The 16,959-nt window shown below is 40.9% G+C and overlaps 1 protein-coding gene across 1 annotated transcript; it reads left to right on the top strand.

Annotated features, from left to right (window-relative positions):
• The first annotated feature begins 617 nt into the window (after nucleotides 1–617).
• RBM43 (RNA binding motif protein 43) lies at nucleotides 618–11,142 on the top strand. Its single transcript, XM_019646502.1, has 4 exons — nucleotides 618–757; nucleotides 5,174–5,378; nucleotides 9,078–9,166; nucleotides 9,948–11,142. Exons 1-4 carry the CDS (start codon nucleotides 755–757, stop codon nucleotides 10,704–10,706), a joined length of 1,056 nt encoding a protein of 351 aa, XP_019502047.1. The 5' UTR covers nucleotides 618–754; the 3' UTR covers nucleotides 10,707–11,142.
• The last annotated feature ends 5,817 nt before the right edge of the window (nucleotides 11,143–16,959 follow it).

Here is a 16,959-nt window from a genome sequence, read left to right as displayed (position 1 = left end):
AAGGTACTAGCACACTTTAATTTTTTGCCAATCTAATTGTGGAAAAAAGGGATCTCATTATGTTTTCAATTTGTAGTTCTTTACTCAGGAGTGGACTTGAACTTCTTCATATTCGCTAGGCATTTGCTGTTCTTCATGCTCTTTTTGACTTTGATTTGGAAGCTGAGTATGTACAATAGATTCCCTAGGTCCCCCTAGGTGCCTGACTCAGGAGCCCTTGCCTGGCGTGGTCAAGATGGTGAGTTCTCTGTTGGCAGGGACCGTGCTCTTTCCATCCTGTGCCCCGCGCACCTGGCTGAGGCCCGCGACTGGCCCTGAGCTGGGCAGGTGACAAAGAGGCACAGGTGTGCTGTGGTAAGAAGATAGCTGCAAAGATAATGAGGGCGTAGGAGGAATGAGCCCGACTCCATCCAGCACAGGACAGCCGCAACCCCGGAAACCCCGAATTCCGGCCGGGGAACCCTGGCGGCCTCTCTCCCGCGTGGTTTTAAAAGTTTCGAAACTACTGAAAGCATCCGGGCCGGCGCTGGCAGGGGCCGGGCCGGGTTCGAGCTCCCTCCACGAGGCTACTAGGCCACGGAGCAGCCCAGTGGGGGGGGGGGGCCCGTCCGCCCGTCCGCCCTGCGCTCTCGTGGTCTCCCAGCGAGCGGGTACAAAAAACCGAAAGCAAAACCTGCTTTCGGGCCCCGCCCTGCCACCCGGCTCCGCTAGATTCGGGCCGTGCTAACTTCCGAAGGCGCGTCTCTCCTCCGCCATGGCAAGTTGCTTTCGCTTTGGATTTTGCAGGGCAGGGTCGTCCCCGTCCCGTCGCTAAGGTCCCCTAGAAGGATGTGGGGGCGGCGAGGGCACGGGGCTGACCCGGGCGGCGCGCGGAGGGGCCCGGGGCGGGCGGAGGGCCGTCAGCCCTGGAGGCAAACCCGCCAACAAATGTCGCCCTGCCTTTCTGCCCCTGCGCCACCTGCCCCTGTGGCAACTCTGCGCGCGCCCGAAAGTCCCAGCGGGCTGGGCCAGAGGCGCAGCTCCAAAGGGACGGATCGCCGCGGCCCCTCCCGCACCCAGTGTCCGGTCGTCAGGGACGCAGCCGTTTCCCGGCGAGGAGACGCCTCGCAGGCTGTGTTAGGGCTTAGCTATTGTCCCCTCGCGCCTTGGTGGACAAGCGAGGAGGGGGTTACCCAAAAATGGAGGCCAGACTTCCTTTTGGAAAGGGCCAGCCAGAAGGATTCGCGCCAAGGAAGCAAGTTGGAAAGACATCCTGATGTCTTGTCTGCATTAGTGGGAATTCATCTCTGTTGTGACCTTAATTCTTTCTGTAGACACAAAGGGCTCTGTGTTTCCACTCTCTCTGCTGGCTAGCAAGAACAGTTAGCAAATTCAAGATTTAACCTTGCGTGCTCTTTTCCATCAAGCGCTTGAAAGCAGTGGCTTGGCCTTTAATTCCTGGTCAGAAATGCTAGGGTCCCGGAAATGCCAAAGCAGTTGTGAGGTGCAAGTGTGATTTTGTTTACTGGGTGACAGTAAAGGCAACGTCAGTGAAACTAAAACAACCGATTTTAAGAAAAGAAATATAAACGAATGCAGTTAATGAATCTAATTATCTCTACCTAGTCCCTTAGTTACAAAAATAAACTCAGGTTTTGTTTATGTCTTTTTGTTTCTGATACGATGGTCAGAAGTCTTTTAAAATATATCATTGGTACAGGGAAAATGCCATCACCTTAATATCCCTTGGCTAAAATGCTGTTGTTTCAAAATCCTGCATCTCTGTGTGGTAATTCTTAAAAGGGTTATCTCCATGACATCTTTTTCTTAATTGTGGATAGAGAGATTAATAGCAGTCAGAGAGAAGTTCTTTTGATTTCAAAGATAAACGTAGGCACTTGAATAAAGAAATTAGGGCATTAGTATTGATGGGGGAGAGGTGGAGTGAGATTTTCTGAATTTAAGTTGATTGAAAATTTGACATTGATAAAGAGCAAAAAGAAAACTAATTCACCAGCCATTGAGGTTGGCGTGGACTCTTAGAGCCAGAGGTGTAGTAATCAAGACAAAGCTGTGAAGTAAAATTTCCTGAAAATCTGACAAATCTTTTTTGTTGTTTTTTCCCTCTGCTAGGAAGACTTCTTTTGGGATAATTACATCTTACCACTTGCAGCTAGGATGGAAGAACACTTTTATATATTTTTACTGTTTTCTATGTAATCTAGTTGTGCTTGAATATTTTAAGAAACAGATTTCCTGCAAGAAAAGTACCTTCCACAACAATTAGTGAATAGGTTATTATGAATTTCCTTTTCAGGAGACACTCCCCTTGCTTTGTGTCGCAACATGAGCCATTTTCATCTCCCACTGCTGTTTCTTTGCTTTTGCTGTGAACACTTCTTTTGCGTTTTTAATTAAACTTGACCATTATTTAAAATTTGACCTCAGCCTCCAAGGCCTCACTTTCATTAAGCCTTCTTTGACTGCTTTAGCCAGAATTCATCTTGCTCCTTAATCTTGCATGTGTTTATTGTGTATTTTGGTGTTTTATTGTGAATGGTCTTGTAGCCTTCTCAGATTGTTAGGTGTTGGTCTGTTTCTTCTTGTAGAGAAATAGATCTCTTTTTGTGCCTACCAAGCTGTTTTGAAATGGTTTACGTAAGTGTCTGCCTCTCTCTCATCCATAAGGTAGAGGTCATTATTATTTTTTTTTATGTTGTCAATCCTAAGGCCTATCTAAGAGTCCCAAACATAGTAAGTGCTCAGTAAATTTTTGTGGTGGAACTGAATTTCAGGGCAAGGAGTATGATTATTTCTTTACATGTGTCATCTATGGTACCCAGCATATTGCCAAGCATAGAACACATGCTTAATTAATACTGTATTTGTTAATTGATTAACTAATTGGCAAGATACTATATAGTCTAAGAAATTCAGCTGCACACAGGCATATTTTTGCCACCTTATTTTAACAGTTCCCAGCTGAAATGCCAAAGATACGCTGAAAGTGCATTTACTGGGGGCAGCCATCATTGACTTCAGTCATTTTCTATTGAATTCCTACTATGATAAATGAGAATTTCACTCAAGTAACCTCTGACTTTTCCCACCTTCCAAGTTTGAAAGTTTTAATATTATTTTAAATTCTATGGATTATTTTTGTAACTTCTATAATATATTTAAAATTTTGTAGTATTACATGATTCTTTGTAATGTTAAAGTAGGTTATTCTTCCTTCTGTCTTTTTTTTTTTAACTTTGGTTAGTTCTTCCTTTATTCATACATTGACAGGGTTGAATATTTCCAGTTTATTCTGGAATCATATTTAAGTCTTTGGTATTTTGAAGACTTTACAAAATTAGTCTAAAAGTTAATAAAAAATAAGAGTGTTCATATTATTATGCAAACAGTTGATACTGTTTATTTCAGGGTATAATAGCTTCCTGTGATTACTTTTTCTCCTTTTGGTCCAATGTCATGTGTATTTTTATTTTTCCACTTACAGGAAAATGTTCCCGGTAGTTATGTCAAATGGATTCTCTCTCTCTTTCTGGTATTCCATAATTTACTCCAAATCATGGCACACGTTAGTTTGCTTATGCTCTTTAGGCTGGGGCCCCTTCAAATGCCAGAAAACAGGGGGGACTTGCTGCGGGGTGCCAGGACCCATTCTAGCAAGTCAGATTCCCCTAAGGTTGTCGCCCACCCGCCTTCATTGTGTGTGTGTGTGCGTGTGTGTGTGTGTGTGTGTGATGTGGATATACATGAGGTCAGGAATGTGGGGAGAGAACTGAAACAGTTGTTTTGCCTCTAGCCTTTCAATTAACTTTTCTGTTTTTGGCGCCTTTTTTCATTTCTGAGGTTCTGCCATAAAGGTTGTCACCTTTCCACTGCAATCCCTTTTCCTTATTCTGGGTTAGTTCCTCCCCTCTGCCTTCTTCTTCCACATACTTCTATGTATTTTCAGTCTTTCAGAAATAAGTTGAAATCTCTCCTATGCTGATTGCGTTCCTTACCTGGGTTTATTCTCTTACTTTCATTTTAAGGTGCTCTTGGGATGGACAGGATGCTATGTGTGTGCTTACACTGTCTTCTTGGCCTGGGAGGTCAGAAGTAGTTTTCCTATTCCCAGTGAAGTCCTCCTCTGAGTATAAAATACTCTCAACTGAGAGCCCAAAACATCTTTGTGACTTGTTAATCATTACTCCGGCCCATAAGACATTTATCCTTCCTTGGGATAATTTAGGATAAATTATGTCTGAGCTCTGTACCATCATGCTGGACTACCTACATAAGCATTGGGAGAAGCATATGGGTCTACTTCTCTAAATGGGCTGGGGAAGAAATTAAAACATTTAAATAGAAGCCCCTTAACTGAGTAATACAAGAAGTTGAAAGAGAGTGAGCCCAGGAGAAGATCTGTTTGCAGCTGGTACTTTGTGCCCTGCATGATGGCAGGGTCTGCAATACATGTACTCGCTGTGGTTAAATTCCATCTTAGATATGTGCTAGAAAGCGGGATTTACTCCACTGCAGCCCCAATATCATTGCCAGGGTTTTATTTATTTTTATGTTCACTTTTTCCTGATTTTGACTAAAAATGTTGGGGATGTGTTTTTTATTGGCTTATGTACTTTGGATTCTACAATTAAACCATACAGGGGCTGGCCGAGTGGCTCAGTTGGTTAAGAGCTCGCTCAAGAGTTTGAGCTCTGAGCAACAGTGGTTCGATTCCCAGCCTGAGCTGAGCAGCCGCTGACTTGCCAACAGGTGGCAGGATGGCTCAGCTTAAAAAAAAAGAAAACATACAGCCATCTCCAAACTATGATATTTTGTGGTTAGCTTGACTTTGTAAACATTTTAATTTTTAAAATTTATATCTCTTGATCTTTTCCTGTATGATTTCCAATATTTTTAGGCCTTTCTAAAACAAGACAAATGTTAACCAATGTTTTCCATATATTGAAAAAGAAAAGGTTCACTTTTTACATTAAATCCTGAATTTCATGTAGAGTTTATATTGCTGTATGGTGTGAGGCAAGGATCTATCCTTAATGTATATATTTCTAAAGTATCTAATCAGCTGCACTAGTACCTTTATTGAATAAAATAGCCTCTCCCACTGGTGTGTTATGTTGCATTTGTTAAGTAGAAACGTACATATTTAAAGAGCATCCTGCTATTTCTCTTACAGGCATCAGTTTTGAATGTCAAGGAATCCAAAGCATCTGAAAGAACGGTTGTAGTTGCTGGTCTTCCGGCTCGCCCTTGGAGTGATCTGTCCACAATAGTGAAGATTCACTTCCAAGATATTAAGAATGAGGGTGGATCTATTGAAGATGTGATATATCCAACAAGAACCAAGGGAGTTGCATATGTAATATTCAAAGAACAAAAAGGTATTTTCAAATAAAAAATTTTTTTTAAGATTTTATTGGGGAGTTGGGGGAGGGGAAAAGTGTTGGGGAATTGGGGAAGGTGAACAGCCAAGTTGTTGTCCTTCAGTCTTAGTTGTGGAGGGCGCAGCAAGTTCAGCTCCAAGTCCAGTTGTGCCGCTCAGCTCAAGGTGCTGTGTTTAATTAGTTGCAGGTGGGCATAGCCACCATTCCATGCAGGAGTCAAACCCTTGTTGTTAAGAGCATGTGCTCTATTCCCTGAGCCATCGGGGCAGCAGCTCAGCTCAACGTGACGAGTTCAGTCTTAGTTGTGGGTGGGTGTAGCCTACCATCTTGAACAGGCAACCTTGTTATTAGGAGCACGTGCTCTCACCAGCTGAGCCATCCTGCCACCTGTTGGCAGCTCAGTGGCAGCTCAGTGGCAGCTCAGCTCGGGCGCAGCTCACTGGCCCATTGGGAATCGAACCAGCAACCATGTTGCTCAGAGCTTGCACTCTTGAGCAACCTCTTAACCAACTGAGTCACTCGGCCGGCCCTCAAATCAAATTTTTGTAATCTTAGAAATACTTCTGTAAGGAAATTAAAAATTGAATTTTATTAAAATGATTCATGGGATTAGTAAAGTTTAAAGTAGCTTTTAAAAAATATTCTATTGTGAATATAAAAGTGGCACAATATTGCACTAGAAAGAATATATGTGAAAATGGCTCATGATAAAGTTGCTAGTAACTGGCAAATTCTTGAAGACTTCTTTTTATATTTTGAATAGTCTGTATGTTGAGATAAAAGTGATACAGTTTATTGTAGAAAACTTGTATAATACAGAAAAAGATAAAACCCAAAAAATGATCTCTAATCTCACAAACAAGATAACTACTTTGGGAATTTTGAGGTGGCTTCAGCAATGTAACTAACTATACAGATTGCTTCTGTTTATTCAAACCAACAAATGGATAGTTTGATGTAATATCTGCCCTATTACTGGTAAAGTTGGGTTGGAGAGATACAGCTTGGATTTGAGATCAGGGTGAGTCATTGTTTTCCACCTCCATCCCTGACATAGGTGAGGAAGTTGGGTCTGCTAGAGCGTATTCACCCCTCCTGCCTCGTGGAGGGGCAGCCTTCCTTACTGCTAAGCTGGCTGGCAGCATAAATTGCCAAAGAAAGATGAGTGTCCATAGTCTCTTGGAGGTAAAAGTATCACATAGAAGAAGGAGGAGAAGAAGAGAACTTGCTGTGCTTGAGGGAAGACAGGATCTAGAGAGAGCTCTGAGAGACCAAGGATTATCAGGGCCTTTATCTGTCACCATGAGTTAAGGCATTTCTTCTCAATGGAGATGTTCAAGTAAGGGATGGCAGGAAGGGTTTCTTATTTCTCTAGGGGACTGTAGTATTTGGGGAAGTTATATATTGAATTGGTAACTCAGAGAGAGAAAAAGAGGGGTCATTTATTAATTCACAAATATTTATTGAGTGCCTTTTACTTGGCAGGCAGCGTTCTAGGCCTTGAGGATACAGCAATGAATAAAATAGGCAAAATATTTCCTTTCATGAAGCATACATCTGTGGGGGCAGACGGATAATAACAAGCAAATAAATGACTGTTTAATATGTTGGGTGCTTCATTTATTTGTATATTTATATTTATATACTTACATTTATGTTATTTTTATGAGCAACAATGCACTCTTTAATTAAATTTATTGGGGCAACATTGGTTAATATTACATAAATTTTAGGTGTACAACATTATAATACAACAGCTGTATACTCTATTTTGTGCTCACCACCCGAAGTAAAGCCTCCTTCCGTCACCTTGTGTGTGACCCCTGTACCGTCTTTGTCCTCCCCCGACCCTGTTCTCTAGTAACCACTATTCTGTATCTATGAGTTTGTTTGTTCTTTGTTTGGTTGGTTTCTTCATTTGTTGCTTTTTGTTTTACATCCCACATATGAGTGAAATTATATGGTTCTTGTCCTTTTCCATCTGACTTATTTCACTTAGCTTAATTCTCTTAAGATCCATCCATGTTGCTTAACTTCACTAGCTATAAGGGAAATACAAATCAAAACTACAATGAGATACCACCTTACACCTGTTAGAGTGGCTATTATCAATAGTACAAGAAATAAGAAGCGTTAGAGAGGATGTGGAGAAAAGGGAACCCTTATACATGCCTGAGGGGAATGTAAATTGGTGCAGCTGCTATGGAAAACAGTATGGAGAGGTATCTCAAAAAATTAAGAATAGAACTTCCACCTGACTCAGCAAACCCTCTTCTGGATATTTACCCGAAAAATTGGAAAACACTTACTCGTAAAGATATATGTACCCCCATGTTCGTTGCAGCATTATTCACGGTTGCCGAGACACGGAAACAACTAAAGTGTCCTTTGATAGATGACTGGATAAAGAAAATGTGGTACATATATACAATGGAATATTACTCTGCCATAAAAAGAAATATTGCCATTTGTTTATATTTATTTATATATATTAATATATGAGTGCTATGAAAAAATATTAAAAAGAGTAAAGGGATATAATGTGATGGAGGGTGCTTCTTTAGATAGAGTGGGTAGGGAACTACTCTTTAGGTATCATTTGAGCAGAGACCTGAATGAAGTAAGAGAATGACTCATGTAGATCAGGGGGTAGCACATTTTTGGCCAAGAGAAGGACTGGGAAAGATTCTCGGAGGGGTAGCGTGCTGTCTGTCTTGAAGAGCAAGGAGGCCTACATGGCTAGAATGGAATGAGTGAGGGAGAGAGTAAGGGAAGATGTGGTTAGACAGGTAGCTGGGGGCCGGATTATGTTAAGTAGCTTACAGGTCAAGGCGAGGTATCTGGATTTTTTTTCTGGGTGAGAGGGAAAGCCGTTGGAGCATTTTGAGCAGAGGACTGACAACATGTGACTGCCTTTTCTTGGATGGCCAATCTGTCAGCCGTGTGGAGAACAGGAGCTGCTAGTCATCACTGGTTTTGACTAGGGTGGTAGCAGGGCAGGTAACTAAGAACCGATGGGTTTTCAGGATTTGCTGAAGAATTAAGTGTCATTTCCTGAGATGTGGAACACAGGAGGAAGAGAATTTTGGGGTGAGGGATAGTTATCAGGAACTGAATTTCAGTCATTGAAATGCCTATTAGGATAATACAGTAGAGATTTCCACGGGCAGAAGGGAGAAAGGTCGAGACTGAGGATAGAATCTTGGAAGTGATACGTGCAGAGATGGCATCTAAAGCTGTGGATCACCCGAGGAGTGGGTGTAGGTTAGCAAACAGGTATGAGGCCTCAGGCGTGGGGCATGTCATCTGGAGAACGGGAAGAGAAAAGTTAGCAAAGGAGAAGGAGTAGGTCAGCCAGTGAACTAGTGGAAAACCAGGACAATGTGCTATCCTGGATTCAAGAAGGTAAAGTCTCCTTATAGTGATAATTAACAAAACGGGGGATTGACTTTTAGGTGTTTGTTTTGCACACACACACACACCACCTATGTGTGTTTTTAAAAGTATGATCATATTGACACATTAAATTAATTTTAATGTAGTAAAGAAGGGGAAAACTTTTTAAAAGTTGAATTTAGAGGAAAATGTAGAAAAACATTTTAGGCGTTTTAAATAATAGAGTTGAACATCTATTCATTAAAATAATTATTAATGTATTAGGCCACAAATACTTCTGATGGCAGTGTTTCCACTTAGTTGCAGAGAATGTCATCAGGAAAAAGAAACACTCTCTAGCAGAGAAGTTTGGACCCATGGAACTCACAGTCTCTTGTTTTTGTGAAAAGGTAAGGTGTGGTGCTGGTAGTCCCGGATCCCATTTCTTCGGCAAAGTGTTCCTTACTTAAGAGACACAAAGCACTCTTGCCCCATGACTTTTACGAAAGCAAATGCAAACTCTAACCTGAGTCAGTGTGAAAGGCCAAACCAGTGACATACCATGTTTTGGTTACTACCTGGTCTGTTTTTGTTTCTATACGTCCCACCTGATGCTTTTAAAGTGAGTGAGCTTTTTGGCTCTCATGGATGATGTCAGGTATCTACCTGAAGACGTATTTTGGGAAAAACAAAAACCTAATTAGGATGAACATTAAAAAGAAGCTTTGAAAAATTCAGGAAAGTTAGAAATAAGAAGAAAAAGTTAAAATTTAAAGCATTGGTTTAAAACTTTATTTGGTAAGAAACCCAGGGTTCTGTGCAGCCAACTGATGAACTTCAAACTTGGAGGACTCTCTAGAGGGCTCCTCATCCACAAAGAGCTAGAACAGTATGTATCTATGGGTGTTGCTTAAGACTTTGTTTCAAAAAAGCATTCTGCCTCTAAAAATCATGTGACCACCTCTGTTTTGGGGAATGCAGTGAGGGACTGTGAATCCCAAATTGAACATTGTGGCCCAGATGGGGTTGTGGGATCCCTTTGGTGGGCTGCTATGGCGCAAGACGCCAGTCTGTTAGGCAACTGGGGCCTGTTTTAAGGGCAGCTGCAGCGGAGACAAAGTGGTAGAAAAAGAATGTGTTTATGTAGTTCGCTAGGCAGTGCTCTTTTAATTTCTCTCTCTTTAATTTTAGGTCTTCAGCTCTGTAAAAGCTATTCTTGATCTCTCTGTTTTTCGGAGTCAAGTCGTTCTAGAAACTCTGGTAATGGACCTGCAAAGGAAAATTCCAGCTTTATGCTTCAGTCCTCTGGATCGCAATGGAAGAATCTCCGTTCAAGGATCATTTGTGGCTATCAAAAGGCTTAAAGAATATTTGCTATTAAAAGCAAGTTTTCCTTTAGAAAAAAACAGGCATTTTATCGGTGAGGGGAAAAAGGGGAATAGACAGAGCCCCAGAAGGAGTCTACAGAGAAGTCGTACCTCCCTGGAGTCACTCAGGTCCTCAGTACCTGAGACTATTAGAAGTGGAGAAATGCTTGTTCTTGACACAGATGTTTTTCTTTACCTGAAAAAGAAGATAGAGTTGTATGAAAGCACATTGAAAAAATTTCATGTTCTATGTCAGGAGAGAGTGGATGGTGAAATTACCACAATTTGCATAAAAAATGCTCAAGGTGGTTCTCTGCCAAACAGTGAAAAAATTGTAAAAGAGTTCATTGAGAAATATTCTCATAGTCTTCACTTCGAGCTTAGAAAAGAGACATTTGTTTTGGAAGGAAAGAACGATAGAGAGAAAATAAATATTAAGTTGGCATGTGAACAACTAAGATCGAAATACCTTCAGGTTCTGATTAATTTTTATAAGACACACATTGATATTATAGGATCTTCTTCTGACACTTACTCGTTTAAAAAAGAGGTCAAAAAATTAATAAGGCAAAAAGTTAGGTAGTAGAATCTCAGCAATAGTGATGATAATGGCTGCTGCTTTCCCTTACCAAGCAATGAGGATGCCATGCATAACGCTAGCTTTACACACTTTATCTCATTTAATCCTGGAGACCATCCTTCATCGTAGGCACTGCTATCCTCATGTTATAGGGGAAGAAAGTAGAATTTGGGGAAGTCAAAGCACTTGTTTGAGGTTATCCAGATAGCCAGGAATGTGGCTGAGGTTAAACCCAGTCTGACTACAAAGATAATCTCAGGTATAAAACTTTGACAAAAACCTCACTACACTTTGATGAAATCTCACTTTCTCTGCAATCCCAAATTCTTAGAAAAAGAAGTAGCCTTAATTCTAACATACGAGAAGTTCAGATAATGATGACTATGTCATTGGCAATTTCAAACATTTACAAAGTTTGTGTTTACTCCAAAAAGAATAAGAATGCTAGGCAAAAGTCACTTGAGAAGTTACTTAGATGGAAAGTATTTCTGATGCAGGTAAATCATTAGTTGAGCAAAACTTATTGGTACAAGGCTACTGGATATATAGGAAATTTTTATTGCTGGTTATTTACCTAAGTGATTATATAAAATCTTGATTTTCTTGTTATAATTATGAGGAAAGTGTTGTGTCTTTTTTTCTTTATTCCCCCTTTTGTACTTGTGTTGTTAAAGTAACAGCATTTGAGAGGTAAGATCATGGATGATAATAATTACAAATGCTATTTGCCAGGCATAATTTTTAGTGCTTTACATATCTTTATTCAGTTCTGACAGTAACCCTATGAGGTACATGTTGTCTTTATCCCATTTTCATAGGTGAGTAAACTGACTTGCACTGATGTAATATAACCCGTGCTCTTATTACTGTACTGTGCTTCTGCCTTTTATAGAACTAGTATCCAACAATTCTACTTGAACAATTGAGAAGTCTTTCCTTTAAGATGGCAGAAGGATTTGAAAATTCTTTAATGAAGCCCAAGCTTGTAAGTCATTTAGTTGTCTGTGACTCCCCTGAATTTAACTTTGGTGTTCTTTTTTTTTTTAAGCTGAGCCATCCTGCTACCTATTAGCAGCTTAGTGGCAGCTCAGCTCGGGCCAGGCATCAAACTGCTGTTGCTCAGAGCTCAAACTCTTGAGCGAGCTCTTAACCAACTGAGCCACTCGGCCGGCCCTTGAATTTAACTTTGGATTAAGCCAATTTTAAGTATCAGGTACTGCAGAGACCCTCCTAGGATAATAAAATGTATACATCTTGCATATACTTAAGTAAATAGACATGCTTATGATGATTAGAATTGTTTACATTAGTAGAAAAGTGTAAGAAAAATCTCACTATATGCTTTCATTTTTCTCAGCCATCTAAATCTCAAATATATACTAAATAAGTTCTGTTTATTTAAATATGACATTTCATTTCTGTCTGAGTAAACAGTTTTATCACAGGAAACTGCTATTTATATCAAGCACCCCATAAGGCATCTTTAAATTAAAAAGGGGTTTTACTTTTATTTTGCTTCAAGGAGTTTGTCTCAGTCTGGGCCCACTCAGGAGAAAGAAGGCCCACAGTAATTTGAACAGGGAAAGTGTAACATAAAGAATTGTTAACTATAACAGGATTGGAATAACGAGGGACAGGCTAGCAAGAAATAAAGAGACCTTGAAAACATACAGGAATAACAAGATATAAGGAGCAGTTTAGATAGAGCACCCAAGAAGAGCTCCCCAGCCCCCCACCTTCCCCAGGACTTGCTGGAGGGCTTGTGCCCGGGTATCTTGCTGGAAATCCATCCCCTACGGTGCTGGAGGAATCTGTTCACAGGAGTATCTCACCTGGCACACTCCATTTCAAAATTGCTGAGGGGGTTGCTGAGGGGAGTGGCTAGTGGCAGGGTGCTGCTGGCCAGTGTGCACTGCAGGCCCCGAGTGCTGGGGAGGACTTGTGTGCTAGGGGCTGGACACTAGAGAGGCTGCTCATGCTTCAGAAGCTGGGTACTTGGGGAGCTTCCTCTGCCGAGGAGCTGGATTCTGGGTACCCTGCAAATGGAACACACTGAAGCAGGAACACTTTTCTCCTGCAGTGACTCTCCAGCGCCCTCTACTGAGAAAGCTTAACGTCTTGCCAGCTCCAAAGCAAAAAATATTTAAAGGGCCCAGAACTATTACGGAGTAGGCACATAAGATGAATTTAAAGCTGAGTCAATAAATTGATAGCTGGCAGAGTTGTATTTGATACCTACCAAGGATTTTATTATTACCACAAATTTAATATCAATAAAATAGTCTTTCAACAAAGCTGGATCAGAAGAGTCATTCCATGATTTGCTAGAAATTGAATACTAATTGACTTAAAGGTACATGTATAGCATCTTCTACTTGAAAAGATTATGTATTTCAAGCGTTTTTACATTTTGCTGTCCATTTTAGAGTTTGTTTAACAGCACTCTTCTTATGCTAGTTGTGTAACCAATTTCTATCTTTAATAAAAACTGACTTTTTTTTCAAAGTGGTAGTAGTGATTTTTATTAAAATTTAGTTTTGAAGGTTACTGACGCCCAGGCAGATGATGTGAATACCATCTTGTGGTCACGCCTCACTCCTGTTGTATGTCTGCCATTGAGAGAAAAACCTATTATTTAATTAGATAATGAATTGGATACTTTTCAAAGAGGCTGCAAGTAGTGAAGAGGGCCATTATCAAGTTATAAAAGGAGATGTAGGGGTTTGAGATCATGATGGACCAAAGAGAAGAGTGAGAGAAAGGGCTGTGAGGCATTTGGATAAATTTATTCAGGAATTTTTGTAGAGCTCATCTACCTATTTTGGTGGTTTCTGGAGACAGAAGTGGGACATAAGACAGAATGTTGAACTCCTTAGAAGTTATGCCTAGTCTGGCAGAGAAGGCAGGCAAGCCATTACAATAGTGCTTGCTATCGAAGTACCTGGCATAGGGTTGGGGGGGTCGATTCTTACCTAGGATATGTTAGTCATTTCCAAATTATTGGCATAATTCTCATGGAAAAAGAGCATGTGTTCAAGTTTTATTTATCTTATTATTGAGGAGGAAACTAGCAGAATGCCAAAACTGGTTCAACAAGAACATCAGAAATGGAATTAAAAAGTCACTAGGGAAAAGCATATTACTAAAGATTGCTAAACTAGGAACAACACTGATCAATGTCCTGATGTCACTCGAGGCTCACGGGGATGTCCAAGACAGGACTCAACCCAAAGCAGCGGTGACCAGGTTCTTATCTCAGTGTAAGAAAGAATTTAAGATCAAGAGCGAGACAGGTGCAGGAAAGCGAAAGCAATTTATTGAAAATGAAAGCACATGAGAAGAAAGTGCGGGCAAGCTCTGAGAACGAGTGACACCGAGGAAGTCCCTGTTGGGGGTATTTATCCCTCCCAGGGTGGGACTTGGTGACCTCCTATTGATATGTTTATTCATCTGGTTATTTTTTGCTGCTAGACAGAAAATAATCACACTTTATCAGTCTTTTTTAGAATTTAAATTTCTGACTTTACAGAGTTGTAAAATGTCATTGCCCTAATCGATTCTGATATTAAATGAAACCAAATCACATTCCCCCAAAGTGATGACCCATAAGTGGGCTTATTAGAGCATGTCTAGCATGGCATGAAAAGGTCACATAATTTTTTCCCCCTCATTTCTGTGTCTTGAGTAATTAAAAAGGGTCAGAAGATGCTTCCCAGAGGCTGAGAGCCAATGGATGGGTGTTTGCTCAGCGAAGGGACAAGGAAGGAGGCAAAACAGCACTTGGTGTGGCAGATGAACACTAACTTTAGGGCTGGCTGAATTTTGAAAGCTTAGATCTTACAACTTTTATTTGATGGACAATAGTCCTTGATTTTTCAGGAGACTCACACATACAAAAGAGGGGAGGGAAAGAAATGCCTAATTTGCTTTGTGAACTCTTTGTAAACCATGTTAGTGACAATCTTTCGAAGAGAGAGAAATTTAAGGAACTTCACTCTCCTGCCTGGATTTCGTTACTCTTAGGCGTTTTCCTGGCATAAATATTGGCCGAGGAAAATAATAACCCTTGCACATGAGTAGGTTCTCTTCCATATTCTCCACTCACCCCATCTCTCTCATCTCTCACCTCTTCCAAATCTTATTCCTTTGGCTTCTGTTCTCAGCTGTAACCTGAAAATAGTACCCATTTCACAGGGTTATTATGAGTTTCAGAAATCATGTTAAGGAAAAGATATTCAAACACAGTAGTTATTATTTGAAGAACTTGGTACTACCAACACCCTAAGAAGGTACCCTGTGCTTGAAATGCCTCATCTCAGAGCTGGCACCAATATGGTACTCAAGCTAGAAAACAATCCGTCGCTCTGGACTTCCTTCTCTTTCCTCCATTTGTATGGCCACTACCTTAATTCAGACTTCTGTCATTTCTTGTCTGAGTTAGTGGGATCAACAGCATCACCCCCTCCCCCTCCCAATTTGCATTCTACACTACTGTAATTAGCTCATACCTGAGTTGTTGTAATACTCTAACTGGCCAGCTCAGCTCTACCCACCCCCATTCTCTCAATTCACCCTATATGCCATTACCAGATTAAGCTGTCTAAAATGATTACTAGTATTTGGGAGGCTTAGACTGGCTGGTGTTAATTGTTATACTTTGAAATTTCATTGCAACATTTAATCTTATCTTCTCTTTCTTATCCATTTACAGCATGTGTTACCTGATAGGTACAGACTACATATGCTCATAGAAGTATTTTGTCAGCTGGCTGAGTGGCTAAGTTGGCTAAGAGCTCACTCAAGAGCAACAGGGTCACCGGTTCGATTCATGGCACGAGCTGAGCTGCTGCTGAGCTGGGCTCAGCAAAAACAACAACAACAACAACAACAAAAAAAACGTAAAAGTGTTTTGTCATATATTAACTAATATTTTGGGGTTTTTTAATGTCTAATTTTTAGTGCGAATAAGTTTATTTTTCTTTTTCATCCCCCTAACGGTAGTAAGCATCACTTATAGGCAGCACTGTCAGAAGAACACTGCTTATGTGGCAGTCACACAGCAGAGATTGAGAGCATGGGTTTTGTGTACCTTGATAGATCTAAGACTAAATTTTAGCAACACTACTTACTAGCTTGTGACTTTGTTCTTGCCATATCTATAAAATGGGAATAATAACTATGGCCTCATCAGATTTTGTGATAATAAAATGAAGTCCTGAGCCTGGGACTTGGCTCCTTGGAGCAAATGGAAGCCTTTCTTGTAATTCCTGTGAATTGTAGGAAAGAATGATCCACAGTTCAGAGTAAATATACTAAGATGATTTGAAAAGTATTCCTTAAATTATGGGAGTCTCGGTTCTTTTTGCCAACGCAGTGAAGAATCAAATGTCAGCAAGCTGATTAATATGCAAGCAGGGTTTATTAGTGATACATTCTCAGGGAAGAGAAAGGGGCCTAGCTGAGGTGGGGAAAAGGGGGAGAGGCGGAGAGAGGGAGGGAGAGAGAGAGAGAGAGAGAGAGAGAGGGAGAGAGAGAAAGGGGGAGACAGCACAAGTGTCAGAGAGCGGGAGAGCCTTGTCCTGGGCACTTACAGTTTGATGGGTGGGGTGAGGGAGTTATATATTGATTTGGTGGGATAAGTTGTACAGGCTCCAGGATTTGACCTCCTAAGACGGTGGAGGTCTGTTGACACAGTTCCTTATCTTCCTCCAGATCACCTTTCAGTGTTGTTGTAAAAACAGATACATGGCTGGAGGCAGTTAATCAAAGCCAGTTCTGAGCTTTTCCTGTAGGCACTATGGACCCCTTCCCACCCCCTCTTCCTTCTCCTACATTTTCTGACTTCTACCTAACACTTATATTTGCTTTTGCTTCAGGCCTTTATCTATAATAGGAGGAACATAGTAAGGAAGACACTGCTTGATGTTACAAAACATCTCCTAAAAGAGAATGCCTCCCATAAGTACAGAGGTATAACTGAAGCAGTGTTCATGGGTTCACAGCATTATTTTGGGAGGGACTATCAGAATGATATCTCGATGTTTTTCTTGTCTGGAGAAAGAGGGAGTGGTTCCTGTCCTGGTTGTCCACAGTAGGTGGCTCCGCCTCGTGATCCCTTAAGAGGGAGCGCTCTGGCTTTATCATGTGAAGCAGCACTTGACTCTGTGACTTTCTGCCTCCAGGATACATACCTAGGACCTGTTTACATTAGATTCTCGTAGTTTTCAAATTTCCCCTTTCATTTCTTTCTTTCTTT

This window comes from Hipposideros armiger, unplaced genomic scaffold, assembly GCF_001890085.2.
Source record: "Hipposideros armiger isolate ML-2016 unplaced genomic scaffold, ASM189008v1 scaffold_104, whole genome shotgun sequence".
NCBI lineage: Eukaryota > Metazoa > Chordata > Mammalia > Chiroptera > Hipposideridae > Hipposideros > Hipposideros armiger.
This window is presented reverse-complemented; position numbering and strand designations above follow the sequence as displayed.